The sequence below is a fragment of the Pelophylax lessonae genome (assembly GCF_965119305.1).
Source record: "Pelophylax lessonae genome assembly, chromosome: 6".
Lineage (NCBI taxonomy): Eukaryota > Metazoa > Chordata > Amphibia > Anura > Ranidae > Pelophylax > Pelophylax lessonae.
The window spans coordinates 108,166,796-108,187,245 of record NC_138773.1 but is presented as its reverse complement, the minus strand read 5'-3'; the positions used below and the strand labels follow the sequence as shown (position 1 = coordinate 108,187,245).

Sequence of the window (20,450 nt, the reverse complement as noted above, 5' to 3'; positions counted from 1 at the left end):
TATTTTTTTGAAATATTCTCAAATATTGAATTTGTTCTTTGTAGAAAGGTTAAATCATATGTAATGTCTCATAGTATTTAGGTAGGAGTGTGCATCATTAATACTTGCTTTATAATTAAGACCTCGCAGACCCTATGGGACAGAACTAACAGAAGAAAAAAAAGATAATTTCACTGGAGGGGTGTCAAGATGACAGTAAGAATTAGCTACTAATCGTGTAAAGTACGATTTTATAGACTAGGTGAACACAGAAGTAACCAAAGGGTCCAGGCCTCATGCAATAGGCTCTTGAGTAGGGTAAAAAGACCAACACTTTCCAATTACTAATGGAAAAAGTTGCTGAGCAATACAGTTTTTAACCCACAATTACTTTATCATGTTACCACAATTACTTTAATATGTCTATACCCTTGATAAGTCTGAGACATCGCTTACTGACAGCCCCCCCCCCCCTCCAAACTGGTCTCCGGACAGGCTTCAAAGTCAAGCTTAGGCTTCACACAGACCCCAAGTCCCCAAACTTAACACGCCAAGGGCTGTGAAACATTAAAAATCCTTCTTTAGAAAACGGAAAGATTTTAACTGATCTTTTTTTAAAGTCTCAAAGCAGTAGTGTCACTTTTAAATACTGTTGCTTATGTTCGCTAATAAAATCCTGACACCTATTTTACATTTTTGCCTAAATAGTTTTTGTCCAAAAGAGCGGATTAGTACCCTTTAACCAAAATTGTATTTCTAACCCAAGCAGTAAAAAGATACATAATTCATCTAGCATTGCTAAATTGCAATTTTGATTTACAATGCAATACAGTAAATTAAGATTATTAAAGTGTTTAATGTATGCAGTAAGGCTCCTGCCTAATGTCAGGTTTTTTTGTTTTGTTTCCTCCATCCAGAAAATCAGATCTGAGTAAAAGTCTCTAACAGGTTCAATGGCTCATGTTTGTAGTAGAAAATATAGAAACTGAGCTAAGTGGGTGTTTTGGCAACATTTTATTTTTTTTTTTAGAAAAAGAAGGCTAAATAGACTGATCTATCATTCAGGAAAGGGGATTGGCATTTTTTAGTCTGAGACTGGGGTAGGAAACGGAATGCAAAGATTACAAAATTAGGCACTCTCTCTTCTTTTTCTTCATTGGTGGTGGGTTGTGAACAGCTCTTATTGCTTCATCAAATACAGACTTCAGTCCTCTTTGTGTAAGTGCTGAGCATTCTAAGTATTTCATGGCACCTGTGTCAGGAGAAAGCCAAAGTAAGACAAATGTTTTCTCTATGCATAAAATATGAAATATCAGTTCTAGGGGCAACTAACCACATCCGCATCCATATTGGTGCATAAAACTATAAAAATAGAGAGAAAACAAGGAGGGGCCAAATTGACCCTCCTGTTAACCACTAACAGTAGGAATTTTTAGGATGTGGAGTTGTCACAAAAAAGTGAGCACCATAGACTTGATTGAATTAAAAAGTCAAATTGTATTAATACAATGTTGAAAAAATATTTCATAAAAGGACTATACATATAAGGACAAAGGTACCATCAACATCAATACAAACTATCATTGCTGATTATAGAAACATGATGAGGCAGTCCTTTTATGAAATATTTTTTCAACATTGTATTAATAAAATTAGACTTTTTTATTCAATAAAGTCTACGATGCTCTCATGCTCACCTTGTGACATCTCCACATCCTAAAAAGTCCTACTATTAGTGGTTAACAGGAGGGTCAATTTGGCCCCTCCTTGTTTTCTCTCAATTTTTATAATTGTTTCCTCTATCTCTGGGGATTTCCATTTGGTATTGAAAAACATCTACTTAAATCCAAGGTTAAAGGTAATATTGACAACCCCCCCCCCCACCCCGAGCTATGGCAACGCCTTTACAGTGGTCAATGACTGTAAAATGAACTTCCTAGTTCCATTGACATCTTAGAGAAAAATAATCTTTGGCCATGCTAATGACAAAGTCTAAAACTTTGTTCAGGACTTCAAAAAATGAAATCCAAGCATTTACCAGAGAAAATATTAACCTATTCATTTAATACACCCATAATCTATTCAGCTACAGAAATCTTAAACAGTTTGGTGTAGTGGTGAACCGAGAGGGAAGGAAGGAAGGAAGGTCCCGCTCTGTGATGTAAGAAACCTGAAGCAACAAGGATTTAATCAATATTGGTACCGACTTGTAATTGCATGATCAAACTGATCTTGGAGGGCAGGGCAGAAAAAAAAAAGTTTTAAATAATAAAATTAAAAAAATCAGCCCCTGTCCCCTCATACCCAAAGTAAAAGCAAATGCATACATAAGCCCTGCACGCATATATAATGGTGAACGCACTACACGTGAGGTATCGTAGCAAACATCATACTGAGAGAAATAATTCTAGCGCCAGACCTCCCGTGTCACTCTAAAGTGGTAACCTGTCAAGGCTTTTATAAATGTTGTCTATGGAGATGACATGTTAGGTATGTTAGGTAACTTTACTTGCCGCAACACCATCTTTTATATTGCGTTTGTGTGCACTAAATTTAATATTTGTGTTTTAAATGGCTGGGCATATATTGTGCAACATAAAAAATGGTAACAGCCACCATTTTAATCTCCAGGGTCTTCACTTTCAAACAAATATATAATGTTTGGGGGGTTTCTATTTTTCTAGCAAAAAAAGATTATTTTTATGTGAGAAGTGTCAAAATTGGCCCAGAGTTCAAGTGGTTAAGATAATGGACCTAAACAGTATAAAACACGTTTTACAGGTTTCTAATTCCACAAAAAGCAAACATAAGTCAGAACTGAAATCCTATAAAATGTTATCTTTCCTTGTAAACTGACAATGTACAAAACGAAACTGTTCAAAAGATATGAGTCATAGGATGTGTATTAATGTGTTTACCACTGCAAAGTAGATTCTGTACCATGGCACATTATCAGCTGCCATTCAGCTGACTTCTGCTCTGCTGTCCTGTCCAAGAATCTGAAATGTCCCCTCTATTAGCATTCACTAGGCTCATAGATATCTATCTAGACAGTAAAAAATCCCATAATGCTTACTGGATGCAAGGGCCTCTAACTGCCTTTGGGCTTTAATACAGATTTTACATTACAATGCAAAATCGTTTGTCATCCAAAATGTCTAGGTGATTTAAAAAAAAAAAACTTGATTATAATTCTTCTTTCATTAGAGGGGGGCTCTGTGGAATAAAAATATGGCAGTTGAATTTTTATATGTTGTGCGAAGATTTAAAAAAACCCACACATTAAAAATGAATTTTAATGCACATGAACACAGCACCCACATTTTTTGTTCTAAATAAAAGAGGAGGTTGTGTTGAGTAAATAGACATCGAGTTGCTCTAAATTGCGTGGGCCTGCGAAATGACAAAGTAATGGTATCCAAAATCACTAATATGCAACACTTTAAATGTCTTTACAGCTCATCAGTTTAGAGTTTTTTTTAACAAAACAGGAGTGCTTCATTGCAGTCAAAAGCATTTTACAGTATACAAACGCAAAAAAGTGATATGTAGATATATCCATATAGATCCAAAGAACAATTACAACAGGAAATAAAACAGTCCAACAAGGGAAGCACAGTAGGAGCTACGTATGTCAATGCAACCACAGTTTGCATTTAACAGTAACAAGCATAATAAATGCAACAGTCCAATCCTTGGAGAACAGTGGGTAAAACTGGTATGTACCAAAGGGGGAGCAGAAGACAAAAAGGCAGGGTACAGTGCCTTGAAAAAGTATTCATACCCCTTGAAATTTTCCACATTTTGTCATGTTACAATCAAAAACGTAAATGTATTTTTTTTGGGATTTATTGTGATTTACCCCGGGGCGTGACCACGTGACCTCTGAGATCGTATGTTGGACGGAGCGGTATCACCCGGGTGTCACTTACGGCAAGTGAATGAGAGACGGAGCTGCATCGAGTGGGTGGGAGATGGGGTGGGTGAGAGACTGAGCGGTATCACTTACGGCAAGTGGGTGAGAGATACCGATCTGCCAGCAGATCTGCTAATGTGGAATTGCTTATATCTTTTGTACATATGTGAGTGGCATATTCAATAACATTTGCAAACGGAATTATGCTATGTGACATAATTTTACCCTTACATGAGCATCACCACCTAATGGTTGGAGGAGAAGACTAGTCTCAGACCCTGACATAGGATGTACAAAATATGTACAAAATATCGGCTGATACCGATACGTCATGACCAATATATCGTATCAGTATCGGCCCTGAAAGAACCATATCGGTCTATCCCTACTTTGAACTAAACTATTCCATTGTAGCTCTGGCTGTATGTTTAGAGTCATACATGCTGGAAGGTGAACCTCTGCCACAGCCTCTAGTCTTTTGCAGACTCTAACAGGTTTTTTTCTGAGATTGCCCTGTATTTTGCTCCATCCATCTTCCCATCAACTCTGACTAGCTTCCCTGTCCCTGCTAAAGAAAAGCATCTCCACAACATGATGCTGCCACCACTATGTTTCACAGTGGGGATGGTGTGTTGAGTGTGCAGTGTTAGTTTTCTGGCACACATAGCATTTTATTTTTAGGCCAAAAAGTTCAATTTTGGTCTCATCTGACCAGAGCACTTTCTTCCACACGTAAGTTGTGCCCCCCCCCCCCCCCACATGTCTTTTTGCAAACTGCAAATGGGACTTCTTATGGCTTTCTTTCAACAATAGCTTTCTTCTTGCCACTCTTCCATAAAGGCCAGATTTATTGAGTGCATGACTAATAGTTGTCCCGGGGACAGATTCTCCCACTTTAGTTGTGGATCTCTGCCGCTCCTCCAGAGTTACCACGGGCTTCTTGGCTGCTTCTCTGGTTAATGCTCTCCTTGCCCAGCCTGTCAGTTTAGGTGGACAGTCATGTCTTGTCAGTTGTGCCATACTCTTTTCATTATCGGATGATGGATTGAACAGAGCTCAGTAAGATGTTCAAAGCTTGGAATTTTTTTTATAACCTGCTTTAAACATCTCCACAACTTTTTTCCTGACCTTTTTGGTGTGTTCCTTGGCCTTCATGATGCTGTTTGTTCACTAACGTTCTCTAACATACCTCTGAAGGCTGCACAGAACATACTGAGATTAAATTACACACAGGTCGACTCTATTTACTAATTAGGTGACTTCTGAAGGTAATTGGTTCCCCTAGATTTTAGTTAGGGATATCAGAGTAAAGGGGACTGAACACAAATGCATGCCACACTTTTCAGATATTTACAGTTGTACTCCTAAGTTTACATACCTGGCAGAATTTATGATTTCTTGGCCATTTTTCCAGAGAATATGAATGATAACACAAAAACTCTTCTTTCACTCATGGTTAGTGATTGGCTGAAGCCATTTATTATCAATCAACTGCGTATGCTCTTTTTAAATCATAATGACAACAGAAACTACCCAAGTGACCCTGATCAAAAGTTTACATACCCTGGTGATTTTGGCCTGAAAACATGCACACAAGTTGACACAAAGGGGTTTGAATGGCTAATCATCCTCACCTGTGATCTGTTTGCTTGTAATTAGTGTGTGTGTTTATAAAAAGTCAATGAGTTTCTGGACTCCTGACAGACCCTTGCATCTTTCATCCAGTGCTGCACTGACGTTTCAGGATTCTGAGTCATGGGGAAAGCAAACTAATTGTCAAAGGATCTGCGGGAAAAAGGAGTTGAACTGTATAAAACAGGAAAGGGATATAAAAAGATATCCAAGGAATTGAGAATGCCAATCAGCAGTGTTCAAACTCTAATCAAGAAGTGGAAAATTAGGGGTTCTGTTGAAACCAAACCACGGTCAGGTAGACCAACTAAAATTTCAGCCACAAACCCAGGAAAATTGTTTGGGATGCAAAGAAAAACCTACAAATAACTTCAGGCGAAAGGACTCAGGCACTTGAAGAAAGATGGGCTGCATGGTCGAGTCGCCAGAAGAAAGCTATTACTACGCAAATGCCACAAAGTATCCAGCTTACAATACGTCAAACAGCACAGAGACAAGCCTCAAACCTTCTGCCACAAAGTCATTTGGAGTGATGAGACCAAAATAGAGTTTTTCGGCCACAACCATAAATGCTACATTTGGAGAGGAGTCAACAAGGCCTATGATGGAAGGTACACCATTTCTTCTGTGAAACACAGAGGTGGATCGCTGATGCTTTGGGGATGTGTGAGCTACAAAGACACAGGAAATTTAAGCAGAATTTGTGGCACGATGAATGCAGTATGTTATCAAAAAATACTGGAGGAAAATTTGCATTCATCAGCCCGGAAGCTGCACATGGGACGTACTTGGACATTCCAACATGTCAATAATCCTAAACACAAGGCCAAGTCGACCTGTCATTGGCTACAGCAGAATAAAGTGAATGTTCTGAAGTGGTCATCTCAGTCTCCTGACCTCAATATTCCTCGTTGTTTCACAGCAAATCGGAACCGATGAATGAAAATTTGTACGAAAATATTTGTAAGACAAAGGCTTTTTTTTTGTTGTTTATTGCAATGATCATGCACAGTCTTTCTTTTCTGATTTTTCTTTGTACTAAAACGGTACACATTTAACAAAAGTTCAATGAAGGGAGTTTAGCCCTTCGAGAGTTTTCGTATGAAAATACGGAATCGTCTGTCAAAAGTTGTGTACACACTATACGAAAATCGTACAAAAATTCTTTGGAAGAAAATGTTCGCCTGATTATCTTATAGTGTGTACTAGCCTTTACTCTATCCAAAATGAAAACGTTTTGCCTTTAATTCTACATTAACTTTTTTTGTCATCACATAGGGGCCAGCACCTGCCAGTTGTTAATAGTGATCAGGTCGCTCCACAGCCCCCTGGGTCACAATTCTAGTAAAGCCAGAGCAAACAGATAAAAACTGAAAAAAAAAGCACAGCCATGAGCTTGTTTTGTTCACGCACCAGACATGCCTGAAGAGGCAAACTAGTTACTGTAAAGCACCATCCCACATATGAAATCCGAATAGTTCACAGAAGACTGTCACACGGAACTTTAGGAAGCCAAAAGCTAGCTCTGTTAGTTCTTTAAAGAGGAGTTCCCGCCCCCCCCCAAAAAAAAAAAGAAAAATCAGCAACTGCAAACACTGTAGCTGCTGACTTTTAATATCAGGACACTTACCTGTCCAGGGTCCCCGCGATGTTGAAACCCCAGCTGATTTAACGGTTGGCTCTCGGGTTCTGCGTTTCTAACTGGTCTGGCGGTGGAGAAGGGAGGAGGGGGGCCGAACTTCCGAGAAATTTTGCCGCAGTGAGGTCTCCCAGAAGAGGGGCTGGGTACCTGTCAAAAACAGGTACCCCCCCCCCCCCCGAAAGATGCCAAATAAGGGAGCAAACAAGTGGAGTTTACCCTTTTGGGTGGAGCTCCTCTTTAACAGGAGGGATTATAAAACTTGTTCCTGGCCTGTTACATGACAAATTGACTGAATGAAATTCAGGATGAACTCAAGCCATTATTCTGCATTGCTGGAAAGCCTGTTTCACTAGTTATAATTATAAAAAAATAAAAATAAAAAAAAGACAAAAGCACACAACATACCAATCTCTTTTGCCATGGCAAGTCCCCGAGGAAACGTAATGGGTGTAAGATTCTGCCCTTTCAGTTTCGCAATTGTGTCTTTATCATCTCTCATATCAAGCTTTGTACCCACAAGGATGATGGGAGTGTTGGGGCAGTGGAGTTGTACTTCTTTGCTCCACTATTTAAAAATACACAACATATACACAGAATAAAGTTATAATTAAATGAAAGATCTAGTAAAGTTCCTCCAACCCACAGCTAAAACTAAAAGAACAAACATTCTTCGTTATTGCATTTATAGACAAAGTGGTTTAAAACTAACAAAATGACCCAGGTCAGGTCAGATGTCAGGCAAGTAGGCCATACACTGGTGTCTATGGTTCCAAAATATCTCTATTTAAGACAATGTACCATTTACCATATAAAACATCTTTACGATCCTGTAGTGTGGAAAACCCCAGGAAAAAAAAAAACACCATGTTTACCTTTTCACGGACATTCTCAAATGAAGCTGGGCTCACAATTGAAAAGCAAACTAGGAACACGTCCTAAAAAGATAAAGGCAAACAGTACATTAATAAGTATTTCAACAATATTCTTTGATTATGCTGCAAAAAATAGATCTTGCAGGAGGAAAAATAAATTAAAAAGTGCATTACATTAGAATCAGGAAGTGAAAACATTGAAAACATAGAACATGGACACTGAATTACCAGTTCCTCTATTTTTGCAGATCAAAAGGGACAAGAAAAGCATTAATAGTGCATTGCAAGCAAGGTACTGCTTGGATCTTGATGAAGGGGACATACCCCGAAAGCTTGTCCTGAAAAATTGTATGTTAGTGCAAATAAAAAAAGTATCACGGACAGTACTCAATTGTCTCTGTCGCTAGTGCACTAATACGGCTACAATGACCTCAAGCATAATGCATTGCAAGCAAGGCAATAAGCCCTGCAAATTGCAACCCACGCCTTCAGAAAGTGGCATGCATGTACGGACCAACAAATTTTAATTCCCTCTGCTAGCAGCAGGTATCAGCCTCTGTTCACACCGTGGTGCAACTTATCATGTGAATTGACATTTCCAAATGGCAAAAGTTGCACCCTATTGTCAGCAATAGAATAATTCAAATCGGTGCAACTCCGACTTTAAAAAAAGGGTTCCTGCACTATTTTTTTTTTTTTTGGTGATTTCAGGTGCGACTTGCATAGACATCTGTACATGAAGTTGCATAGATGTCAGGCAAGTAGCACCTGAAACCGCACTGACATGTGGCTTTGAAATCATGTTAGTGCATGCAAGTCGCATTTAGTGTGAACCAGAGCTAAACAACCTCACCAAAACATTGGAAGCTTAGGGGCTCGGGCTAAAAGTCAAGTAAAAAAGACTCAGATTCAAAAGAAGATTTTAGTGCTTCAAATAAGCTAAGCTTCCTTTTAATGGGAGACGGATATATTTAGGAAATATTTTCAGAAGTCAATAGGATGCAATTTTGCATTGACGTCAATAGGAAGCAATTTTGCATTGATGTCAATAGGACGCGATTTTGCATTGAAGTCAATGGGAGGTGATTTTGCATTAAAGTCAATAGGGGGCGTTTTTGCATTGAAGTCAATAGGATGCATTTTTGAATTGCAGTCGATAGGGGGCGTTTTTGCATTTAAGTCAATAGGGGGGCTTTTTTGCATTGAAGTCAATGGGACACAGCATGCCACCATCGGTACCTTTTTTTGGCAAAACGCAGATAAACCTATTTCGGTGCAATCATTTTCGGTGCCGATATATCAGTGCGTCCCTAATATTTACCTTAACCACTCCTTATACTGCTGAGGAAAAATGAAAGGCAGGCGCTAGCCCACACATGAAAAGGGTTGCTGTTGACATTAAGTCCACAGTATGATAATGAAGGGCATGGAAGAGGGCGGAAAGCCTTCTGGACTGTGACAGCATTTATAGCAACTGTTACATTGGCTACTTAACCACTGTGGGCAGCATCAAATATATTTCTTGTGTGCCTCTTTAGTAAAATATACATTGGAGGAACAAAGAATTACATCCAACCCAGAATAATCTGATCTATTGCATAAACACGGTGCTTTCACCCATGCTCACATAACTGTACAGAAGATCAAAACATGGATCCTTACCGTCTGTGGATAAGACAATGGACGCAGTTTATCGTAATCTTCTTGCCCAGCTGTATCCCACAAGCCCAAGCTAACTGGTTTTCCATCAATCATAACATTGGCAGAATAGTTGTCAAATCTGAATTTGGAATTTAAATGTACACAATCGACTTAAACATTTTAAGAAAATCACAATAAAAAGTCACTAAATAGCTGCTAAGAAAAAAATAAAAGACCACACACAAAAACAAGGTCCATCAGCAAGTCTGTTTTAAGAAGGCCATCAAGCCCCAACACTAACATAGTTCCTTAAACCACTTGCCTGCAGGGCACTTTCAGCCCCTTCCTGCCCAGGCCAATTTTCAGCATTCAACGCTGTCACATTTTGAATGACAATTGCGCAGTCATGCAACACTGTATACGTATGAAATGTTTATAATTTTTTCCCCACAAATAGAACTTTCTTTTGGTGGTATTTAATCACCCCTGGGATTTTTTTTTTGCTAAAAACATTTAAAAAAACCAAACGTTTTTCTTAGTTTCTGTCAGTAAATAAGTAATTTTTCTCCTTCAATAAAGTGCGCTGATGAGGCTGCACTGATGGGCATTGATGAGGCGGCACTGATGGGCACTGATGAGGCCGCACTGATGGGTACTGATGAGGCGGCACTGATGAGGAGGCACTAATATGCAGCATTTATGGGCAATAATAGGTGGCACAGATAGGCGGTACTGATGAGCAGGCACTGATGGGCACTAAAAGGCAGCACTGACTTGCAAAACTGAAGGGAACAAATTGGCCTCACTGATGGGAACAGACTGGCATCACTCCTGTGTACTGTTGGGGCCAGGGCCGGATTAAGAGCATCATGGGCTTGGTGCTGAGGATTTTGAAGGGCCTTAAGGGCCGTGCCTTGGCATGCACCCAGAGGAGGAAGGGTGCAGCCATGCATGCCTAATTCAACATGGGATGCTGTCTCTGAAGCCCATAAACACATCCATGCATCGGCAACTGTCCCTCCTTGTCCGGCCTTCGTGCTGTGTGGGGAGGTTCTGAGGGAGCTGCCTGGGGAAGCGAGTATAGAAGCCAGACTTCTGTGTTTACAAGTGACAGAAGAGCGGTAACAGTGAATATGGCCAACATATTAAGGTAGGGGCCTGGAGCTGCAGCTCCAATAGCCCCTATGTTAATCTGGCCCTGGTTGGGGCTGGACTGATAAACAGTGCCCTGATTATCTGTACAGGTCCCCCTTGTGAGGAGATACCACTGATTGGCTCTCCGCTCCTCACACTCTGCCATGTGATTGGATCCACCCAGAACCCTGAGAGGCTGAGCCAGTCGCTCCTGCCCCCTCCACAGCCCAGCGTTTCAGTGGGGGGGTTAGAGCAGACAGCTGCGACTAACAGTCACCAGTTTTTTGCACAAGGAGCTCTGAGAACCGAGCGATCAGTGGTGTTTGATCTCTCAGTTCTCAGTCTTAGAGCCAGCAGGGGACAGATGCAGCATCAGACTGATGCTGTATCCACCTAGGTAAGTATGATTCTTGAAAAAAAAAATCCTATACTTATATTTTTAACTGTCCCTAGAATCCAATATATTTCCATGTTAAATGCATGTCAAGTAACATATAAAATTATAGGTACTACATGTATTACCTCACACAACGCCATCAAATTTTCATTCCAGATAGACTCACATTTGCTCAATCACTAACTAGGGACAGAATCTACTTGGATCCTGGACTGAGATAATGGCTCAGAGATGACAGTCATGTAAATCCTAGTGTCAGTGAAATTTGTGGCTGTTATCATTGTTACACTTGCTGCAGTCTGATCAGGGCCAGTTGCCAGAATGTGGAGTGGGAAACCCACATTTCGCCTCGTTTCCCGCACTGCGTTTTAAACACAGTGCAGCTGCGATCTGCAGTGGGTGTTTGCCCATACCAGATCTCACAGTCATACCATGCAATGAGTATTGCAGTGAGTTTCCAAAAGTAGCGCATGCACCACTTTTCGTAAGGTGCGGTTTCAGCCCATTATAAAAAAAAAATATTTGAAATCGCACTGCACTTGAATCACACAGGAACTCGCTGTGCGTTCCGGTGCAATTCACATGCAGGGCAATTTTAGACCTTTTTTTTGTAAATGTTTTTTCTGGAATCGCACTATATGAAATGTAGTGCATGCACTACTTTTGGAAACTCACTGCAACTGCACTGCATGGTACTTCTGTACTGTATGATCCCGTACAGGCAAACACTGTGTTTGCAACCTGCATAGTGACCTTTTAGAAATGTAGTCACATAGTCTTGTCCAATAACTGACTGGTCCACTTTAAATGGCAGATTTGTCAAATTAGTTAAAGTATTAAATTCCCAATGTGAACCGGCCCTTTGGCTGGGAAAATTGACTTGACTGGAGCTCAATGATTGCTTTGTAATATTGAAATGGTACAGACATTTTAAAATTTACTGTTGCTAAATATAGTGACCCATCAGAAACTTAAGCTGGATACACACTATACAATTATCTTTAGATTTTTTTCCTTTAGATTTACCAAAACCATATAATATGAGATCAAACCTAAACACTTTCAATTTGTATGCAATCAGGCATGCCCTTACACTACATAGTTAAAAGTAAATCTAAAGGAAACTGAACAACAAAAGTTGTATAGTGTGTATCCAACTTTAGTCTTGTAGATTTCCACAATTTTTACCTGGTACACTTTAAATGGCAGATTAGTCAAATTAGTTAAAGTATTTCAGTGATTGGATTTTTATTTTTTCTTACTTACACAGTTGGGATGTATTCTCCAGGGAAAGCATTGCTGGTGTAACTGATGAGCAAACAAGTCTTACCAACCGCTCTGTAAAAGAATAGAAAATAACTCAAATGCTTTATTTCAATATTAATGTAAACAAAGAACTGACATCGCCAGTAAGCCTCTATCTGGTTGGCTGTTAGGCTCCGCCCGACGCAGTCCGTTCTGCTCAGCAGGGGATCGATCCGCCGAATTGGAAAGCATGAAAGGGGCCTACTTGTTAAGAACTATTTTTCTGTATTTTCAAAAACCTAAAAAGGGATAAACCTGCATGTATTACAGAGATGAAATGCATAGTTTTTTTGTTTTTAATTTTGTCTAGATATACGCTTCAGGCTCCCCTCACATCTAGGCTTCGCTATTTTTAGCAGGTTTTTTTGTAGGTGTTTTTAGGTTGACAAGTGACCAATGATGGAAAAAAAAAAAAAAAACGTCTAATCTGCTAAAAAAGAAGCTCATGTACTTTTTTGAGTGATGGGCGTTTTGCTTATGCTCCGTTCACATATTTGCATCCCAAGTCGCAGGCAGAACTGCCGCGATTCTGCCCGCCATTCCAAATCAAGGCAAATTGCGGCAAGCCTCCGCAATTTCCATCACTTCCAATTGCACCCCAAACACGTTGCGATTTTGCCACTATGGTCGCCCGAAAAAGCGCAGGAAAATCTCGCAAACAGAATCATGGGACTCCTGTCGCCCAAAAGAAGCTCTTTTTGGTTGACAGGCGTCCCGCGATTCTGTTTGCGCAATTTTACCATGATTTGTGGGGCGACAAAACGTGCTGCGATTGGGGTGTCATTGGAAGTGACGGGAATTGCGTGGGCCTCCCACGATTTGCCGTAATTCGGAATCGCAGGCAGAATCATGGCGATTCTGCCCCCGATCTGGGATGCCAAAATGTGAACAGAACCTATAGGCGACAGAACACTCAGATGTAAACAGGGGCCATTGAAATGAATGGGATTTGTCTTGCTTGGTATTTTTAGAGCTGAGGCTTACAGCAGAAAATCGCCCAAAAACGCCTAGTTGTGAATGGAGCCTTAAGGAAAGTGGCTTTATTTAGCTTCAGGATCCATCCAGCCAGCTTATATCTGAACCCAATGCATCAAACGTGGGGGAAGAAGTAGGAACATCAAATTGGAGCCGATGTTCAAAGAAGCCCATCAAATCTAATCATCTAATTATTATTTCATTGAATAAAGGTGAAAATTTTCCAACACCTGAAATTTTCTGCTTATTTTTTTATTCTACACTTTGAAGCCATTAGGGCTCATTCACCCAAAGGCCAGCCAGGACAGTCCCTAACCTGGGACAAGTAGGCAAACCAGGAATTTATCATTTTCTACGCCAGGGACATTGGGCACGTCACTTTTGGTTCTGTATGACCTCCATGGAGGACACAGCAGGAAGGTAAAACACCTGCTTGCATTTATCGCTCCCTCGCTGGCTGGATGAGCGACATGTCACTTTCTTGCTGGCGACCTACCTTCTGAATAGTTGTCGGCAGTGAGGGACTGACACCTCACTGAGTCACCCTGTCAGCAACACATACAAGCAGATGAATGTTCTCCCTGTCTGTGAATCTTTGTTTTTTGCGATTCTTGCCAGCAACAGGATAACAAGTGTGACAAGGGCCTAAGGCTTAAAGCCAGAGACAGCCAAGCAACGTATGTAAAATGCAGTTAGCATTTAAATATGCTTTACTCCCCTTCCCCTCCTTCTCCCAGCTATCCTACATAACCAGAATATAGAAAATATAGAAGAAAAAAAAAGGAGTACTAATACTTTTTTTTTGTTTCTTTAATATTGTATGGTCATGTGATCTAGCAGCTCTGACTCCCCTGTGTAATAGAAGTGTTCATTCTCAGCACTGTCACCAACCAACTCTAATTGCCCCTCCATTGTCAGTGCTTCCTCCTCTCCCCTGCAGCAGCCAATCTCTGACACAGGGGAGCTGTAGCTGCTGGATCACATGACCTCTTTGAAAATTGGTTTATTTACACTGCTCTTTTTTTTAAACGGTCCATGCTAAATAAATAGGAGGAGGGGGAGGCAGCATTTTAAGAATAATTATTAGCTTTATTTTCCACCTACAACACACCTTAAAAGTGACAGCTTTTTCTATTATCATCAGCAGCACAAAAAAATACTATTGACTCAGCTTCAGATAAAATGGACATGAATACACAAAGTTTAGGAGATAAGATCAATTCATCTTGAAATTACTTTCAGTAGAATGTAAGCAGAGAGAACTAACCATTGCCGGCATGCAGGGCAAAAACCCAACCAACTAGACAAACAAGTCTTGAATATAGAAACTTACTTCCTGATTCAAAATTTCCCAGTTCAATAAATAGTTTTGATTGTGACCTTAGGCTTAAAGTCAGCTCCAATAGGGTAACTGGTAAGTGACCAGTCCCTCACTTCCCTCTACTAAAAAACAGGTTGGGGGTTTTGGGCCAATTAGAACAATGGTATCTCAATTCATGCTGGAGGCTGATTGGAAACACTTTCCTTATCAACTGTGTTTCCTCTAATAAGCCAGTGTGCCCAACAAAATACACTTGCCTGCCTGTCTACAGTACCCTGTAGAATACACTTACCTGCCTGTCTACTGTACCCTGTAGAATACACCTACCTGACTGTTCACTGTACCCTGTAGAATACACTTACCTGCCTGTCTACTGTACCCTGTAGAATACACCTACCTGACTGTTCACTGTACCCTGTAGAATACACTTACCTGCCTGTCTACTGTACCCTGTAGAATACACCTACCTGCCTGTCTACTGTACCCTGTAGAATACACTTACCTGCCTGTCTACTGTACCCTGTAGAATACACCTACCTGCCTGTCTACTGTACCCTGTAGAATACACTTACCTGCCTGTCTACTGTACCCTGTAGAATACACCTACCTGACTGTTCACTGTACCCTGTAGAATACACTTACCTGCCTGTCTACTGTACCCTGTAGAATATACTTACCTGCCTGTTCCCAGTACCCTGTAGAATGTACACTAAGCTTTGCAGCTCAGTTTACATTGCAGCACACTGCCAGTGTGCAAGGACGTGCACACTTCTGTTCATAGATGGGAGTTCAGTCATTCAGTGCCAGCTCATAGAGATCTGGGAATGAGGAGCCTCGGATCCCCAGATGACGCTTATTACAGAAAAACGCGTTGGGAGGGGCCTCACGTCTGACGTCATTCCCAAGTCGGGCTGAACTCTTTGACCTGCTGGCTGTTTGTATTACACGCTGTGTAATTTCTTGTTGATTGTAAGTGTAATTTCATTATTTTATTAAATATTCGGTGAAATGCTTCACTATGTGGATCTCCCTCAGTACTTCAGTCCCTTCCTTAGAGTCTATTTTAGCTAAGGAGTTCAGGGAGCTCTTGTACTCTGGATCGTGGTATATTTGGCTGCTATGTAGTAAGGCACTTAGTGATCTCTTTGTGGGATCAGAGAAGCTGGTAAGAAGCTAATTTACCATTTTCACCGCAAGAGAGAAAGAATGTCAAAGTTTTGGAACTAAGCACTTGTTGCACTTTATTATTAATATTGCACCCTAATCGTTGCACTTTTTTTGCACATCAAATATGGACTTAATTATTTAATTTTTTTATTATGATGTATGGTTAACACCCTTTTATTATGTTTATTATGAGATGCATTTATTTTTGCATAAGGATAGCGCACTCTAGAATATTGTTTTATTTAAAGTGTTACTAAACCCAGAACCTGCATTCACTATATCTGGTCTCCCACAGTACACAGAACATGGAAATGCAATTATTTTAGTAAATATAAACTGCTAAATACCTTTTCTAGTCACCAGTATATAGCAGTCTTGTGACTTGTATCAGTTCCTAGTAAAGCTTGTAGGAGGAGTTTTCATTCTTCCCTGATCCTCTGTCTGGACAGTGCTGATTGGCCCTGTGCCAATCACATGCACTCTTTCAAGAAAAAAAGAAAAACTCTGTAGCAATACACACCAAAATGAGCATGTGCAGCCTGACTCCTAATGCTCTGTTCTATCAAAAGATGGTTTGGAGTCAGTTAACCACTTGCCAACCAGCCGCCGTAGTTTTACTGCAGAAGTTCGGCTCTATTACGCGAAACGATGAACCTGTACGTCGCTGTGTATAACAGATAGTAGGGGAGCGTGCTCTCCGTCTGGCCACCCGCGATCGCTCCCTATGGAGACAGAACAGCAGTCTGCCGATGTAAACAAGGCAGGTGGCTGTTCTGTCAGAGATGAACACAGGGATCCTGTGTTCCTCCTAATTAGGAACACAGGTCTCTGTGTTCATCCAGTGAGTCCATCCCCCACACAGTTAGAAATCATCCCCTAAGGGCACACTTACCCTTTGATCGCCCCTGGTGTTAACCCCTTCCCTGCCAGTGTCATTAGTACAGTAACAGTGCACATTTTAGCACTGATTACTGTATTAGTGTCACTGGTCCCTTCAAAAGTGTCAGTTAGGTGTCGGATCTGTCCGCTGCAATGTCGCTGTTCCGCTAAAAAACGCTGATTGCCGCCATTACTAGTAAAAAATAAATAAATAAAAATTACATAAATCTATCCCCTAGTTTGTAGACGCAATAATTTTTGCGCAAACCAATCAATATACACTTATTAGGATTTTTTTACCATAAATATGTGGCAGAATATTGGCCTAAATTGATGAAAAAAATGGATTTTAAATTTTTTTATTGGGAATGTTTTATAGCAGAAAGTAAAAAATATTGTTTTTTTTATTTTTTTCCAGAATTGTCGCTCTTTTTTTGTTTACAGCACAAAAACTAAAAACTGCAGAGGTGATCAAAACACAGAGGATGCACAGCTAGGATCTTCCAATTCTGACGGCGGCACACCCCCAATGCCCCTTCCCGCTGTGCCCCCCCTCCCACTCCTTTTCTGGAAAGGACACTGCTCCAGACAAGAAAACTTGAGGTACTTACTTTAGTGTACTCAAAGCTTGTGCCAAGCTGTAACAGCTTATCACACACAGCACAGTTATCCCAAAGTAACAGAACCTGTCAGTGCCTGTAAACATCCACCCACAGTGACTCATGCACCCAGCTGCAGCTGCTCTGTGTCCCATCCAGGTTCTGACAGAAGCTCACACTGCCGGGATCACTCCTTAAATGCCGCACCGTCTCCACCCCTTACTGTGCATGTGCGGCGTGCTACGTACACGTCTGCATGTGACGTGCACGCCAAAGTGTCATGGACACACCCCCTTCAGGCTCCACGTGCACACTCATGCATGTAAATAGGCTGAACTTGCGTGTGCGTGTAATCTCCCGCCGCAGGGATTGCCACTGAAGGTGCTCCCTGAACCTGACGGTAAGCGGATGCGCGGGCGGGATGTACAAAGTCCCGCTGCCTGCCAAGCATCAGGGGGGTTGAGAGCAAGAAAATGTAAGACACCCAAGGTACACATGTCACAGCTGAATACACATACTGCCTCTAGAGGAGACATAAAACATGGCAACAGTTATCTGTTAAATTAGAAGGTAACAGTGCATCATAATGAAAGTGAACTTACCATTCCCGCTGCAGGATTCTGCCAAAAACTAGAATCCAATCTTCACCCATCACTAGGGGTTCTGTCACTTGTCAAAGTTCAAAGACGGGGTCCCCCTAATTATTGGTGCCACACCCTTGGACCTGTAGGGAACCCTACCAGAACGCCTTTGGAGTTAGACTTACCAAGGGTCGGGATCCGAGGGTCCAGAGCCCAAGAGGATCGCATTACAGGCAATACCTCGTTTCCCTTTACCGAGGCTCAGGTACCATCCTTTAAGTCGTCCACTTTCGGATGGATCTGATTGCCAATCCCCTTGAATCAAGAGATCTTAACCAGTACTTCCTGTATGGGAGGGGTTAAATAGAGGGGGACTTCCTGTCTTTTTGGTTCCCAGTGTCCATTCACCTATAGGTGGTGTATAACCCAGATAGTAATTATTATGGCTGCTCTGTGTCCCGTGATGTACGATAAAGAAAAACGCTTGATGCTGGAAAATGTGTGTACCGTGTTTAGCCACATCAATCACTTGGGTGCTTATTAATTTCCTTGGCCAAAATAAATTATTTATTCTTGACATTGAAATGAAAAAACGCCCAAGTGCTAAACGTGCCTAGCGTTAACGGGTGTTTAGCGTTTTTTCTTTCAACACAGTCCTCACCTGAACGTGATTCTTTTGCGTTCAGGAGAGGAGCGGTTTACTGCCTCTAAACTCTGCTGCTCTTAAACTCTGGTAAAAGTCTATAACCGGCTGAAGGACACCCCCTAGGAAGCCGCAAGTAAAACGTGTATTATTTTACAGCGAACACATTGTTACAGCAGAAGCAACATTTAGGAGCCCCACAGGGCCCCTTTATCAGGCATGTAATGTCACATACCTGATGAAGGGGCCTTGCAAGGCCCTGAAACGTTGCTTCTGCTGTATTAATGTGATTGCTGAATAAAGCTTTGAGCCCACTCTAGGGAGACACATGGTGTGCTGGTGATGTTTTCTCATTCTATCTTCGGTTCCAGCTGTTGGTCGCTGCAGCACCCACTTATACACACACCCATTTTTTCTGGAACATGTGTGTTAGGAGTAGTGCATTGGAACAAATGCCTCACAGGCGCCCCCATGACGTTTACAGCATGTTTGATATGTGTTTAGAAAGCTTTACTAGCTGTTCCAATAACACAAGAATTTATACAACAGTAAACCAACACAGAGGAGGCATCTGGAAAGTGTTATTTACCGCAAAACACCTCAAAACATGATAAGAGTATTAAGGGGCATCATGGTATCTAAGATTTCAGAGCATGTCATAAATTAGCCATACCAGTGTGAGCGGGGCACACAGAGAACAATCATACAGATCACCAGACATGATGTAAATAAGTCCCACCTGACACAGTCTATGACCAGCCTGATGTACTGGAATAGAAGATCTCCAGCCTTCCCCCAGGAGATGAAATATGTCACCTCAGCTACTGACAGTATCTGTCCTTTAGTGTCTGGGGGTGGTATATAGAGGTAGATGGGATGGCAAAGCCTCTACTTACCCGTCTCCGACCACCACACACTTGATGGCCTGCATGGCTGCTTGCTGTCCGGGAAATAAAACAAAAAAAATAAAGCCCTGAAGCGGTGCAGAGGAGCCCTAGACAGGCTAGAAAAATGTCCCACTGAGGTGTTCCCTGGTCTGGTTACGCTGGCTCACCGTCTTCTCTAGATCTCCTCCAGGAAGTTCCGGTCTCTTATTATCATGTCAGGTTCTCAGAGAGGAGGAGGTTTGCTATGAGTGGTATGTGATGAGGAAGGGGTGGATTTCCCCCTAAGGGGTCATATTTCTCCTGCCAGGAAGCACAACACACCAGCATGCCCCTTGCCCACACTTTCCCCTATTACATCAACCCCCCCAACCAGAGAGCGGCCACGGTCACAGTAGCACAGCGCTTCCTATATCTCGTTAAAGTGTTTGATGGGCGGTGGCCGCATTCTGACGCTTCTCTTCTCTTATCAAGGAACAGCAGGTGTAGTATTAGCATTGAGATGTGTATGTTGTAAAAATATGTACACAGTATTAAGGCATACTGGAAATGATAATGAACACACACCCACACAGGTTGAACTGGATGGACTGGTGTTTATTCAACCTTACCCACTATATAACTACAGTATATATCCCCTGCGGCAACTGTTCATTGCCTGGATTCAGGCAAAGCGAGCTGAGTTGCTGCTGCAGAGATACCAATTGTCATGGGCTACAAATCTTCATGCTACAACGGGGATAACTGTGTATAAATAGCTTATAAGCCAGGAATAAAATGTATGCCTGGTCATAAATTAAAGCTAAATAGGGAACGTAACTCCTTTCCCACACTGTGTTCAAAAAGTACTGGGTGTACGATCTGTTACGGGTATCGATATAAT

At 41.4% G+C, this 20,450-nt stretch overlaps 1 protein-coding gene across 1 annotated transcript; it reads right to left on the bottom strand.

The window, feature by feature from the left end:
• Positions 1-1,094: 1,094 nt before the first annotated feature.
• Positions 1,095-19,931, bottom strand: LOC309557859 (ras-related C3 botulinum toxin substrate 1-like). Its single transcript, XM_082260654.1, has 6 exons — positions 19,580-19,931; positions 12,480-12,551; positions 9,704-9,821; positions 8,042-8,104; positions 7,575-7,734; positions 1,095-1,231 (listed from the first exon to the last, which is right to left on the bottom strand). Exons 1-6 carry the CDS (start codon positions 19,612-19,614, stop codon positions 1,101-1,103), a joined length of 579 nt encoding a protein of 192 aa, XP_082116780.1. The 5' UTR covers positions 19,615-19,931; the 3' UTR covers positions 1,095-1,100.
• Between the last annotated feature and the right edge of the window lie 519 nt (positions 19,932-20,450).